The following is a 13646-nucleotide window of genomic DNA, read 5'->3' on the forward strand; positions in this document are numbered from 1 at the left end:
CAGCCCACTGTTCAAAGGTTTAGCATTCTAGGAAAATAGAAAACAACATCTTTGGATATGAAGTCTTATTTGTTACTATTATTATTTTTATTATATCCTAGATTATCATTTGAAGTGAATTTTCACGAATACATTTTTTTCATGCGTTTGTGTTGTACTTCTGCTCTGTTCTGTTCATCCAATGACCACTAGGTGGCTCCCCTGGAGCGGCCAGTAACTATCACAGTTTGAGAATTTTCCACTATTTTGAGGTTTTCCGTTTGGTTCAGGAATATTTTCCAAGTGGAACTGAGAATGTGATGGAAAATTATAATCGCAGACGCAAAAGGTTTCCACATGCACCGCCTTAAAGTTGCCAGTCAGTATAGGCCAGGCAACTAAAATGGCAACTGTTCCAGCAATCACCCATAACCTTTATACCTCCACAGAGACTGCAGGCGGGGGATGGTCACTTCTTCCTGTCTCACAATTCCACGTAAGAGGACATGACTTGACCAAAGCTGCAAACCCACCAGCACTGCAAAGTGGACATAACGTGAGGACAAAGCGGCGGATATCCCAACTCCAAGGACAGGAAGGCTTCTCTTCCTCGACCAGCTCGCTCAGAGACTGACATCCTCGCACAAACAGCACACACCGCGGCATTGTTGAAGGCCTCGGGACACAGACAGTCGACTGCTCCCACATCCCGGCCCTGGAGCCTTAGTATTGGTGCCTTTTGATCGTCGCTCTCCGTGCCATTAAAGCACCTACTCTCATTCTCTCCAGGGTTTCACATAACTCTCCATGTGGTGAATAAATAAACTTTGGTCTCTAAATTGAGATGAGAAAAACAAACGTGCCACTTCGACGCTTTGAACTGAGCCCATGCGATTTCTTATCAGTCGCAAGACGGCTTTCTTCCCCCCTCCAGCCCCTTGTAATTAGCCAGAGTACCCCCCCCCCCCCCACCCCCCATCCCCACCCCTATCCTCATTTCCTTATATTTGCTGAAAGCTGAGATCTGTTTTTCATCACAGGGTCAGGGGCCAAATCTCTGCCATGCCTGCCTGTGAAACACATCTGAAGCCAGTCTGGCATATAGCCCTCTGCCCTCTTCTTTTTTTTTTTTTCTTTTTTTTTCCACTGAGCAGGATGTAGTTGCAGCAAATTCCTTTGATCACTGCATCGCCGCAATCAGAAATGTGCACTCCTTAATGCCCTGGCACGAAAGAGCAAAGTGAAAATCCTGCACAGTTGTTGCATTTCCACAGCAGCCTTATCAGTATCTGACAAGAGGGAAATGAGAAAGTGCTCAGGGAGAGTGCAAATGGTCATGTATTGGACAGCCTACTCTGGACGTCTCTAGTCTGTCCAAACAAACACTGTTTCTCCCTCCACCCCCCTCCGGTTCCAGGGGTTATCACAGACCCCCGGCAGCACCCCCACTGCCAAACCCACCCCACCTGAGCTCCTGCTGCTGTCCATTAGTACAGCCCCAGCCTGGTCTCACGCTGCATTCGCACTGAAGGCAACACAGGATACAGGCTGGCCGACTCGTATCGTATCGTAAACTGGAGGCAGAGTTGAGGAAACAGCATGTCAGGGAAGGAAGAGCTGAAGCTGCTGGGAAAAAACATTTTGCTCCGACTATTCAGAGCCTGTTTCTGAGTCACTCTGCAGCAGGTCCGAGGCAGAACAGAGACACTTCCCGGCAACCGGTCAACATACGAGAAGAAAAGGAAGAAAGAAAGAAGCAAAGAACAAGGGATTAGAAACCCAAACTTTTGTCTGTTGAACATCCTGGAGATCTGCAGAGAGGAGCTCTAGATCAGGAGGAAATTCCTGAAATTTCTCTACATCTGAGCTTCTGAAACGGTGAGTAGAGAGGGGATGGGAACGCTTTCTGCAGTCCGAGTTTATGTTGCTGAGATGAACGGCGGCGTCAAAAGGGAAGGCTTCTGGGTAGGATGAAATGTGGACGCTCAAGGCCAACGCCATGGCGTCTGGAGCTTCTTAGGTTTATGGCTCTTCAGGCGTCACGTCAACACAAAGACTGAAACCCAAGTGACTGATTTAACTAAACCAAAGGAAGAGAGCAGACTGAGGCAGTTTAGCTTAAAATGAATTAAACAGTAAAATGGTTCAAATTTGTTTCACTCTTATTTTTTTTAGGTATATTTTATTTTATTTTAGACATAAAATGTGTGCAAATTGTATCTGCATGTAGAAATACTCAAACATAAAGTCTGAACGTGACCCGTTAACTGGGCTCCAGTGATTGGCGGCTCATCGTTCTTGGGTCGGCGGTTCGTCCTGAAGGCTTTTCTTTTTTTTTCGGTGGGCGGAGTCATCGGAGCCCGTTTATCTGTGTTGACGTTCCGCACGTTTCATCGCACTATTTAAGAAGCCATTACTTAATAGCCAGGGCCCTTCGTCGGCACTTTTGTGTGTGCGCGCATGCGCGTGTGGGTGTGTGCCGCCAGAGGAGACTTTTTTTTTTTATCAAAATAAAATGGACACGATCAACTACTGAGACTTTAATCGGGGCAACACAAGAGGAAGGAATGGATTAGCTTTAGGGGCTCCCTGACTGGCTAAAATCAACAGAGACTTCAGAGCTCTTCTAAATGGGCTTTTAACTGCCTATATTAATAGTTGAAACACCAAACATACCTTAATATGCATTATTGTGCGCACTGCACGCTGTTTTGGTACTCCCGACAGAAACTAACAGGCACGGTCTTCCTTATTTCCGTCTTGGCGTTTCAGCCAATCAGAGTCGAGGATAAAAAAAAAAAAAGCAATCCTGATTGGATGCTTCGCTAAGCGCCTGCACTTTGTGTGTAAGGTAGATTTACACCTTGTTGTTTCAGTTGACCAAGCTGCATTGTTTTCTGGAGAGTGAAAAAAATAAAATAAAATTATTTCACATTTCTTACAATAACAATCTGAAAAGTGTGGTGTATATTTGCAGTTTCTCACTTTTTTACCTCCAACTAACATCCAGTGCAACCAATTTCTTCTAGAAGTGAAATGTGTGTATATTAGTCAATGTTAGCTCTTCTGTGTGTCCCGCAATTTGTTATTCTGTAGAGTCCAACTGATGATTATTTAGACATCTAAAAGTCTGCAGATTCAAGACCCTGTGATCTGGAAGAAGGCACTTTGGTACAAAATGACATTTTGGGGGAAAACTAACACTGCGCATCACCCGGAACACGTCATCCCGGCTACAAAACATGGTCCTTGCAGCATCATGCAGTGGGCTCTCACTCAAAGGGTGTAAATACTTTATTTATTTATGTATTTATTTATTTTGCCAGGGACTCACATTTAAAAAAAAAAAAAAAAAGGCCGCTTTCCAACTGTGATAAAATACAATATGGATCATGTTTTTACACTTCCGGGCTGACGCGGCGACACCGTTTTCCTGCAGGACACACAGCAGAGACGATGAGTCTGTCACGGAACGGGACGCTGGAAAAGACGACGTCTGAAGGCCGGCCCTCCTCCAGAGCGGGGTCAGCGCTCGTGGTGCCGCCCCCTTACTCCCTGGGTGGCGGCGAGGCCCCCGGCGGCCCCCTGGAGCTGAGGGGGTCTCTGGACTGCTGGGCCTGCTCCGTCCTGGTGACCGCGCAGAACCTCATCATCGCGCTCATCAACGGCGGGCTGGCCAGCATCATTTTCGGCGTCATCCTGACCCCCGCTCTGGTCATGGTCACGTTCGGATTCCTCTGCCACTCCACAGTAAGGATTTGAACTTAAATCATGCAAATGGCTTGTTTTGACAGAAAAGAAGAAGGTGGGTTTTTTTTTCAGTTTTTCCAGGGATTCGATATTGTTTTCTCAGATCTCGCCGGAATGATCTGGGGGCTTAACTTTTTAACGTCTTGCAGCTGCGGCATGCAGCTCCAGCTTCTCTGCCCGGTGCGTTATGGAGAGTCAAATTAAACTAAAAAACAAAGTTCCAGCGGATTCCCAGAGCAGATTTCTCATCTACTTTTTTTTTTTTCTTATGCCTTCACCTGCTCCTCATCTCTCCACCCGTTCTCCAGGTGCAGCCCCACGGGACGTCCCTGTACTGCTCAGACCTGCTGGACGACACCAGCTGCGTGGCTCTTCTGGTGGTGGGCTTCCTGCTGCTGACCCCTCTGCTGGTGCTGGCGCTCGCCGCCTACTGCCGCCTGGCTCGGCACCTCCAGCTCGGCATGTGCTTCATTCCCTACAGCCGCGCCGTCTACAAGAACCTGCCCACCTCGCGCCAAGGGCCCAGCGCGGGAGGCTGCTGTGGCCAAAAGGAAGGAAAGGAAAGGGACGGAAAGGGCAGCGTTTGGGTTTAGGAGTAGAAGATGGACGGGCAGTGTAGTTGTGAGCAAAAGTCTGAATAAATACCCTCAAAATATCTTATCCTTTGTATTGATTGTTGTGTTTTTTTTTTTCTTTTGTATTGTCATTGTTGTGATAGCATACTGTTTATGGAAAGTGTTTTATACCTGTTTTACAATAAAATGAGCATTTATCTGCAGAGCTTTGAGTTTTGTGCAGAATGAGAGTGCATAGCTAAATACACCAGGGTGTTAAAGCAAAGCAGCAGATTGAAGAGGCCAATGCTCAGGCTAACACTGGGTGAGAATTTCAATCATTTTGGTGAAATTAGTGCTGGGCAATAAAACGATTTAATCAGTGAATTCAAGTTTTGATTTATGAATATTCCATTTTTGGAAAGTCTGGATTTTTTTGTTTGTTTTTTAACCCAACACCATCTTTTTTGAAAAGCATAGTTTATGGCTTCTGTTTATTTTGACTTTGAGTTCTGGCCAGCTTTATGACTGGACATTATGGAAAGGCAACAATTTTGAAAATATTTTCTGTCATTTATAATTTCCTATTTTTTTCCAGGACTTATTGACGCACCACAGAGAAAACATTGACCAAACAAACGTTTTCTCACTTTTGTTGCAACGTCAACATCTGGTGGTGTCAAAGAAAGTTTAGTCCTGGGTTATTTAGGTCTCCATGGAATGCTTTTTTTTTCTTACAAATTTGCACCACATCATTACTATTTTTGATCTAAATTTAAACTTCTTAACATCATTAGCTAAGGCTAATCACAGGTTATCATTAACAGGTTACATTAGCAATTATAAGATGCAACGTAAGGACAAACTATTTTGAAGCAATGCTGATTATGTTGTTTATATTGAGTATGATAATTTTTTTTTTTTTAGTATTACTAAAACAATTGCATTACACCAGATGTCCACAAGGTGGAGACAAAGTAAAGACTTTAGCAAACACATTATGGACGAGCACTCAAAAGTGTTAAACGTGATTTAAAACCTTTATTTATAAATATATGCATATGCATTACAAATAAAAGGTTCAGTGGGTGTTTTTACAAAATAATATATATTTATATATATATACTTTAAGGTTGTATATAAAATAAAGTTTGACTGTTTTGTTATATTGTGTCTTTATAGTTCACTGAACTGTCGGAGCGTGTCCGGTCTTAACATGGCTGGTTGTTGATATTCATCAGTAGTTTGTGGTGTGCAACTTTGTATGGAGCAGTGAAGGCACCGGGCGCCAAGGTGCCACGTCCCTCTTCATCCACCTGACCCATGATGATGTAGTTGGCGCCTGACAGGACAGACGAGACAAAATATCCAGATTCGTCATTTCTCGTCGTTTTTCGGGCAAAAACGCAGAGGAATGTTCGTGTAAATGAATTCAAGCGGTTCGTACCTCTGCGCATCAAAGGACACCTCTTGCACTGCGACACCAGCTTCACCGACATGGTCTCTCCGGCCTGCGTGATGGTCAGTCTCCCTGACTTGTACGCCTTGATGAGGGAGATGTTCATCACAACGCTGCCTCGGGGTCCAGGGCCCAAAGAGGTGATGGTTCCAGTTATCACTGAAAAGCGACAGTGTTCATTTAAAACACATCATCTTAGATAAAACAATCCACTTTTAGTTCAAGTAAATGTATTCAATCATGAATACTTTTATTCAGTGGGAATAACTTATGACACCAACAGAAAGCATACCAAATTCACTGGAGCAGAAACTGGTCTTGATGGTTCCGGCTCTCTTACAGACTCTGGGACAAAGTGGCTTCTGAGGACCTAGAAATTCAAAAAAAGGAATTAGATCCGGTATTGGGAGCCTTCTGAAATGTGTGCGCACATCTTCACTCACCTGGCCTATTCCGATTTGGCACTCGCCTTGTGGGTGAGACGGGGGGAGGTGGCACATATTTGGGGGCGGCGGTGGTGGTGGGGACGGGGACCCTTGCAGTGATGGCTGGTCGAGCAGGTCGAGCGGGTTTGACTGGACGCCTCGAGGGGCCAGAATCAACACGGGGCCTTGAGTTGTCGATCGGGGCCTCAGAACCTCGGGGGACGCTGGTGTAGTAGGCGAAGAATCCATCGGACGTCACGCTGAGGTCAGACACAAACTGGACCAGCAGCTCGTTGCCGCTGGTGATGATGGGTCTGAACGGGAAAACGGAGCAAAGCTTTTGATCAACGGAGCGACGGTTCACAGCATCGAAGTCCAGGCTCTGAAGTGTGGCGCCTTACTGAGGTGTCTGATCGCCACAGTATTTCCCAATCAGGCGAGAATCGTCTCTCTCTCCACCGTTGAAAAAGGCCACATAGTCAAACCGGCAGTAGGTGTCAGCCTCCAGAACGAATTTGTCAAACTTCACCTGGATCACCTGTAACCACAAAACAAACATAAACATGGAGGTGATCTGTGGATCTGAGCGTGAACACGCGTGTTTTTGTGAGAGAGAACGTAATTCCCGTATAAAGTGCTTTCATGGTTTAGTCTAACAAAAAAAGCACAAAATTAAGTTCAGACAACCTACCAAATTCAGACCTGAGCGCGAAACTTATGGCTTGAGTTATCACAGAATACGGGTTGATTTCTGGTTTCTGCTGGTTTCAATATTCTACAGATCTAGGATCTATGCCTGAATGTGCATCTGTGACTTAACTGTGTCAGAAAAGTAGTGAAATGTGCAGGTTGTTGCCCTGGAACGCAAACAGAAAGGCCAAATGAAGAGGATGCTAATAGCAATACCAGGTAATGCAATCATATTTCTCAGTGTTTTAGCATTTCGACACTAAAGTCCCATTTTCGCAGATGGTCTACCATGTGTTGTGTTTTGCTAATTTCACTGCAGAAATACTTTTTCTCTTCGGTTTCTAGTGCAAAAATTCTGATACATTTGAAATCATGCTAAACTAACTTAGAAAGTAACTTTTCAGCAAGATAAGTTAGTTATAAGAGTTAGGTTAGATCACAATTCTTTAATCTTGATCTTTAAAAAAATTCCAGCTCCACTGATAGACCTTTTCACTTCTAACATGAGTTATGTACGAGAAACTAGAAAAAAAAACAATAAGTGGCAAGATTTTTTTGTTTTTTGCAGTGTTAATGATGCTGACATACTAAGAACATACATATCTGGCAGCCAAATAATATATTTCAGGTTGCAGTTGGTGAAAAACTGGCTAATATCACAAGTTGGTAAGATTTTCTTCTCCTTTAACATGAGTAGCTGCCCTCGGACGCACGCTCGCTCAAACGGTAATTACATGCGGTGGGTGAGTGTGCCACTAACTCTGTCGGGTTCCACGGTGATGAGCCAGGAGCAGGTGGTTCCTGGTGGGTACTTCCTGTCTGGCCAGTTGGGTGTCTTGATCTCTCCCTGGGATTTTGTCATCTTCCCCCCACAGGACTGCTCCCCTGAGACCATGAGTTGTAGGTTAGGCCTGGAACTCGGCTGACTGTGTCTTTAAATCATGTCTGCCTTAAAGACAGATTGGGTTAAACACAGCTTTTCTGGAGGAATTGAGGAGGTTTCTGCCAAACTAGCTTACTTCATGTGACTAAAGTTTGCAGTCAGTTGTTGATGCATCTCCTTCCATCATTATGCTAAACCTTCGGCAGAAGGTGTTTAGTGAAATTCAGAAGTCTTTCAGTCTTCTCTAAAGCTACTCTTCATTTTTGCTTGATGTGTCTTTGCTCAGTTCCTAAAAACTGTGTTTTCATCTTAACTTTTATTTTCTGCAATAACCCTGTGCCTAGATTTTTAAAAATTATTTAATAAAACCTGAGAGTTGAAAAAAAAAGAATCCTCAATCCTTCCAAAAAATGTGACTGCATACCATTTACGTAAGGTTTTGTTCCACTGAAATGAGCCAAGAACCCTCTGGTCTGGGTCCCCTCATCAGTCACCATCTCCAGCATCATGGTGTTTGTGGTCGATAGCTGAGTGCCGGGCCGGAAAGTTCCACAGAACCGACCTAGTTTTTGCACCAAGTTGGAGTGGCCGTTGTAAATATCCAGATAGTCGTAGCGGCACTGGGAGTCGGCCTCCAGGTCAAAGATGCGGAAGGAGAGCGAGACCACGTTTCCCTCCGGGACCTGGGAGACCAGAGGAAGCATTTTGTGAGTAAGAGGAGCTGGAAGTGAGGGAGCCAGTGTTCAGAGCGTGACTCACAGTGATGCGCCAGATGCATTTGCTGTTGGGTTTGTAGAAGCTGGGGAAGCCCTCGCTGCCAACAAAGCCTGAATCAGCAACCAGGTCTCCTCCACAGTGGAACACAGGCCTGCAATGAGGGAGTCGGTGAGACTTTTTAAAAATGTATTCATGGTTTTTATCCCCAACAATAAAGTCTCAATTGGCTTCATAAGAAAAAGAAGCATCCAAGTTTAAGACAAGACGAGTTCTGTTAACACTTATTTACTCACATCTAGTTACTGTTTTCAAAATTCTTTTAGAAACAGGTCAGTGTCTTCTATCGTTGAGGAATTGCTGATTCTCTAACTTTGAATGTTTGGAGGGAATTTTCCCATAACTGATGTAGAACAAAAAGAGATTCATTTTGATTGATTGCCATGCATGTAGAGTATCAAGCCCCGCAACACTTACATCCCTAAACACATGATGACATTTATTTTATTGGAGACTCAATAACAGTTTTAGCAGATTAAACAAATTAACAAACTTTCCAAATTAAACATGTTGGAAAGATTGATCTTTTCCTTTCACTTTACGATTAGAACCTATTGCGATTATTTACTTTACTGATTCAGATTTTCCAGTGTTATTTGCATATCATATGCTAGCCTATTTCCTTTCATCTCCAAAGGTGGATTCAATATTTAGTAGTTTGCGTTCCAAAGTGTATTTTCTGCTAATAACTGTTCGAAGTGACACTGTAAGACCATTTGTTGTTCCTTTATTTAGCGGCAAAAATAAAGTATAAAAAAAAAAAAAACACTTTATTTAACAGCTCGACGTTCTACCTTTGTAAAACATAGCTTGAAAAAAAAAACACAATAGGAAGATATCAATTAAAATTTTGTCCAAGTAAAAACAAAAACAGTTTCAATCCAGTGATCCAAGACATGTTTTTCTTCTCGTGTGTATATATATATATATATATATATATATATATATATATATATATATATATATATATATATATATATATATATATATATATATATATATATATATATAATAGTATAGGAATAGTTTTTGAAGGCATTTTTCACTGAATCAGAAGTTTCCACTGCTAAATAAAACTGTTTTATTTCATAGTTCTACTTCTTGCGATCAAAACAAACAACTGACTGATCATCCGCCAAGAGTCGGGATGGCTTATCTTTTGCCTCGGACTGTTGGACGTCTCTATTTCAAGCGCTAGCTGTGGGTGGGAAATGGGGCAGAGAGGAATGACACAGCGCAAACTAAACAAGTCTGGACTTGAGTTTGGACTCACTGCAGTGGCAGGGCTTTCATCCTCTGTGTGGGTGTTACTCACTGTTGAAAGACCTTGCATAGACATCGGTTAAATTAAGCGCTCTGTGCAATTATGCTGTAGAAAATCAAAAAGGTTTGCTAAAAATGTTAAACTCTTGCATCATGCAAAATCTTCATGACGTTTTTAACGGCCTTGTGGAGTCTTGACCTTTTGTCCGTTCTTCTTTGCAAATTAGCTCCAGCTTCTTCAGATTGGATAGACAGCAGCATCAAGTTTTGACTGGGGCCATTCTAACATGTGCTCTGCTTAAGCTTTGTAACTTTGGCTGTATGTTGAGGGTCTCTGTCCTGCCTTCAACAGTTTCAGGTCTTCTGCAGCATCCAGCAGGTTTTCTTCCAGGATTGCCCTGTTTTAAGCATCATCCATTTCACCATCAACTCTGACAAGTTTCTCTGTTTCTCTATTTCTGCTGAAAATCATCCCCCCTATTATTTTACACCCTAGACCTGCTTTTTTATGACTTTATCCCTGTCCCGTCTACTGTGTCCTTTAGTATTTGTGATGTTTTTGTCAGCCAGATTCCACTGGAGACTTGATTCGGTGATTTGATCTTCAGGTATGTGTAATTAGATGCCATGGAAAGTATGTGTTGCAATCAAAGCTAGACAGTGATTCATATTTATGTTTTATTGCTGTTTTCATGGCCGACTGGGACGGTCTTGCGACACAGAAACAACAGCCACCACATCTTGGGAAGCAGCAGTCTTTAGAGTGAGCGCATAAGGAAGTAACCGACATCTACTTTAAAACTGACCATCCGACTGACAATTCCCAACATCTCGAGATGACCTTGTTAATTAGCTGCATTTCACACAGACAGAGCTCCGTGGAGGTCAAGAGAATGCCTCGGGATAGATGAAGTCATGTTGCGTAGCAGCATGTTTTTGCTCAGCTCTGGCTCAAACTTCGGACCCCCCGTGAAGTACTCTGGCTGCTGAGTAAATCTGTGTTTTCCAAAGCAAGTGCCAAAGTTTGTTTGATTTGACCCCCTCCAACAAGGGCATGGGCGTCAGCGTCCGAGTTAGTCCGAACTCTACTTGCCTCCCGATGTGCCTCAAAATCCATCAATGAAACCCCCAAAAATACTTGAAAAAGCAAATCTGGGATCACTTATTTCATCTATGAACTCACAATCATTCAAATAACTGCACATGGCTGCAAATCTTTTCAGTGTTTTTCAAACCAGCTGCCGAACCTTACCTTGTGTAATTGGTCTCCTGAGCCCTGGCCCATTCCAAACTGAGAGACAGGAGCAAGAGGAGACCCCATATGCAGTCCACACGCATCGTGATACACAGCTTTCACAGGAAGCAGAGCAGACTGCTGCAGCAACGAACGAGGGGAACAGGACACAGGAGGTGAGGAGAGATGGGAGGAGGTAGAAGGAAGCTGTTTGGTCAGAGTAGGCGGGGAGAAAGAGCGGAGTGGACTCATAAAAAGGTGGGTGGGGGGATTCAAGAATGGATAGAGATATAAGTAAAGATTCTGAAAGGAAACTTAATAGCAGAGGGGGGATGATGTTAGCAGCTTGTGGAGGAGGAGGTTTTAATGGGAGCCAGATGTTTCTCTCTCAGAAAAAACCGTGGGCTGTGTCTGGAGTGGACATCTAAGAAAAGACTCTCACTTCGCTGCAGTTGATGTCTAGTTCTACTACTACTTTCAACGAAGGTTTATAGCCAACTTGAAGAGTAGTGTAGCCACTCACTTATGAAGGGTGGCACGTTGTTAGAAGGGTGGAAAAAGTAGAGATGGAGCCAGAGGCTCCATGAGCGTGGGTTCTTAACAAGTAGGGCTGTAAATCTGCATTCCACTGCAGACCAGAGGTGGGATGTTTTGTTTATGAACCAGGGTGCTACTTATCCATAAAATCAATCGCTGCAACCATTGGCAAAAACATAACTCCCACACAAAATCCAAAGAAATTGTCTAAGTGAGCGGTTAGCTGCGTTTCCTGAACTCCGTGGGGTCCTTTGGCTCCACAATCCGCCAAGACAAAAAATAACACAGAAGAGGGGTGGGCTATTCTTTCTTACTCTGTTTGGGAATGGGCCAAACCTCTGACCTAAATTAGCAAGGCCTGTAACAAGGGATATTATTTTTAAAGATAGTTAATAAAAATCTCTTTTACAGCCTGGACCAAGCAACGGACCAGATGGGATAAGATGGAAACACAAAGCAGCTTCAAACCAGGCAAATTCTTTGCAAATTGCTGCCAACTGGAAAATCTTGACACCTTTTGCAACTTTATTTATTTATTTTGTATTTTGCTGAAAATGAGAATTTTCTTATCCAGCTGTGTTTGTGTTGACCCCAAACTCTTGATAGGCATCGACGGCAGCAGGAATGCAGGAGTGTGCTCAGCTGCTGCTGTGATGTGGGGGAGCAGTGACGGCAGCCAATACCGTAGGTTTCCCACACAAACTCCCGATGAACCCTTCAAGCGGGGGGACCAGCATTCCTTCAGGAGAATCCAAAGGGAATGGATGTGAGAGTACAAGACCAGCGGGGGAGCAGATGATTGTGGTGAAGGCATGGGCAAGGGAGGAGAGGCAGGAGGGGACTGGTTATCAGAGAAATGGAAAACAAGCCTAAAGCGATCTGGCAGAAAGACAGATTAGCGAGGAGAGGGGCTGCTTTTCACTTGAACCCTGGGGTGAGGTCATGTTCACGTCTCAGTGAAGTAACAAGCAAACTGTTTTTACTCTACACGTTTTCAAGTCAATGAGGCTTCCCTGTCATGACCCATCCTTGCTAGCAAAAATAAATGGATAATGTTTGAGTGGAACTTGTGGCGTATGAGGGTTAAACCCCCCTCCCTCCCCCAAAAAAACCCATGGGGTTCTGCGAAAACCATTCAGAGACACCGACCGACTGATGGCTTCACAGAGGTCATTGTATGACAGTTGTTTTTGCTTCTGCTTTCTCCAGATGTGGTTTGTCTTACATCTACCGTCTACAGTTCTGGAAAGAGAAATGATCAATTATGGTTTGTGGCAGGGCAGGACAGCAAATAGAAGCATTGTTGGAAGACAGTCAATTAAAGGCTAAACTTTTAATTAGGCTTTGGTTTGTGTTCTTTTCCCAGAGCCGAAGAATGGGAGAGCCTAGAACTTGACTTCAATCATTAGATGCATATTTGAATTTGTTGAGGATTTTTACTGATCTTATTAATACAGCTTCAGCTTCATACGTACACATTCGGTGATATTTTTGGTTAGCAAGTTTCTGAGAAATCACACGCTCCTTGTTGCTGCCGTATTAAAAGATTTACCTGCTCCAAATTCAACATTATTGGTTTTGGAACAAACGAGGCGAGTTAACATGGAAACCTTCTGGTTGTGACCTCGACCCACTTGAAAATGTGTAAAAATACAAAGTGGAACACATTGCCAGAAATGTACCTCATCGAGGCTTACAAAATCTGTATGGTTTATGCAACCTCTTAAGATATCTTAAGTTAAATGTCTTTGGTGTTGTCCGTCTCAACAACAGGATGAAACGTGAAGCTTGTTTAAACCCACCACGTTATTTCAGCGGATCCACAATCCATGCCATGCTTCGTATACAGGGTGACACCTGGTGGTGAAGACTTGGAACTGCATCGGCTTGCCTGGCCATTGGTCCGTTTGTATTAACAGGAACGTACACTAATACACTAGCAGTCTCATTTGTTTTGTAATACGAGGCTCGAGAGTGGTTTACGTTACATTTACAGTGGTCTACAACTAGAAGAAGTGACAGCAGCTCAGCTTGAGAAACAAAATAACAAACCAAAAAAGTCCTTGACAGGACCTATTCTGTATTTGAAGTGCCTGTT

The 13646-nt window shown here is 43.5% G+C and overlaps 2 protein-coding genes across 3 annotated transcripts; one reads left to right on the forward strand and one right to left on the reverse strand.

Moving 5' to 3' along the window:
* The first annotated feature begins 1005 nt into the window (after window positions 1-1005).
* tmem88a (transmembrane protein 88 a) lies at window positions 1006-4389 on the forward strand. Of its 2 annotated transcripts, XM_055043811.1 has the most exons (4): window positions 1006-1857; window positions 3419-3729; window positions 3802-3909; window positions 4038-4389. In XM_055043811.1, the coding sequence occupies exons 2-4, from the start codon at window positions 3436-3438 to the stop codon at window positions 4320-4322; spliced, it is 687 nt and encodes a 228-aa protein (XP_054899786.1). In that variant the 5' UTR covers window positions 1006-1857; window positions 3419-3435; the 3' UTR covers window positions 4323-4389. The 2 variants fall into 2 exon arrangements, with proteins under 2 accessions (XP_054899786.1, XP_054899787.1); XM_055043812.1 differs by lacking the exon at window positions 3802-3909 and having other exon boundaries at window positions 1061-1857.
* A 915-nt stretch (window positions 4390-5304) lies between these two features.
* pcolcea (procollagen C-endopeptidase enhancer a) lies at window positions 5305-11213 on the reverse strand. Its single transcript, XM_055043809.1, has 9 exons — window positions 11030-11213; window positions 8500-8608; window positions 8165-8423; window positions 7618-7742; window positions 6569-6705; window positions 6186-6481; window positions 6035-6112; window positions 5731-5901; window positions 5305-5625 (listed from the first exon to the last, which is right to left on the reverse strand). The coding sequence occupies exons 1-9, from the start codon at window positions 11113-11115 to the stop codon at window positions 5495-5497; spliced, it is 1392 nt and encodes a 463-aa protein (XP_054899784.1). The 5' UTR covers window positions 11116-11213; the 3' UTR covers window positions 5305-5494.
* Between the last annotated feature and the right edge of the window lie 2433 nt (window positions 11214-13646).

Source organism: Poeciliopsis prolifica, unplaced genomic scaffold, assembly GCF_027474105.1.
Source record: "Poeciliopsis prolifica strain line A6 unplaced genomic scaffold, Auburn_PproV2 SCAFFOLD019, whole genome shotgun sequence".
Lineage (NCBI taxonomy): Eukaryota > Metazoa > Chordata > Actinopteri > Cyprinodontiformes > Poeciliidae > Poeciliopsis > Poeciliopsis prolifica.

Bases quoted from the DNA above. Each gene is read 5' to 3' on its own strand.
- pcolcea (XM_055043809.1), bottom strand. From the start codon at position 11,115: ATGCGTGTGGACTGCATATGGGGTCTCCTCTTGCTCCTGTCTCTCAGT. The intron at 8,609-11,029 runs GTAAGGTTCGGC...CCCTCATTGCAG, and splicing joins CAGGAGACCAATTACACAAG to GCCTGTGTTCCACTGTGGAG. The intron at 6,706-7,617 runs GTTAGTGGCACA...TTGTGGTTACAG, and splicing joins TCACCGTGGAACCCGACAGA to GTGATCCAGGTGAAGTTTGA.
- tmem88a (XM_055043811.1), top strand. From the start codon at position 3,436: ATGAGTCTGTCACGGAACGGGACGCTGGAAAAGACGACGTCTGAAGGC. The intron at 3,730-3,801 runs GTAAGGATTTGA...TTTTTTTTTCAG, and splicing joins GATTCCTCTGCCACTCCACA to TTTTTCCAGGGATTCGATAT. The intron at 3,910-4,037 runs GTGCGTTATGGA...CCCGTTCTCCAG, and splicing joins AGCTCCAGCTTCTCTGCCCG to GTGCAGCCCCACGGGACGTC.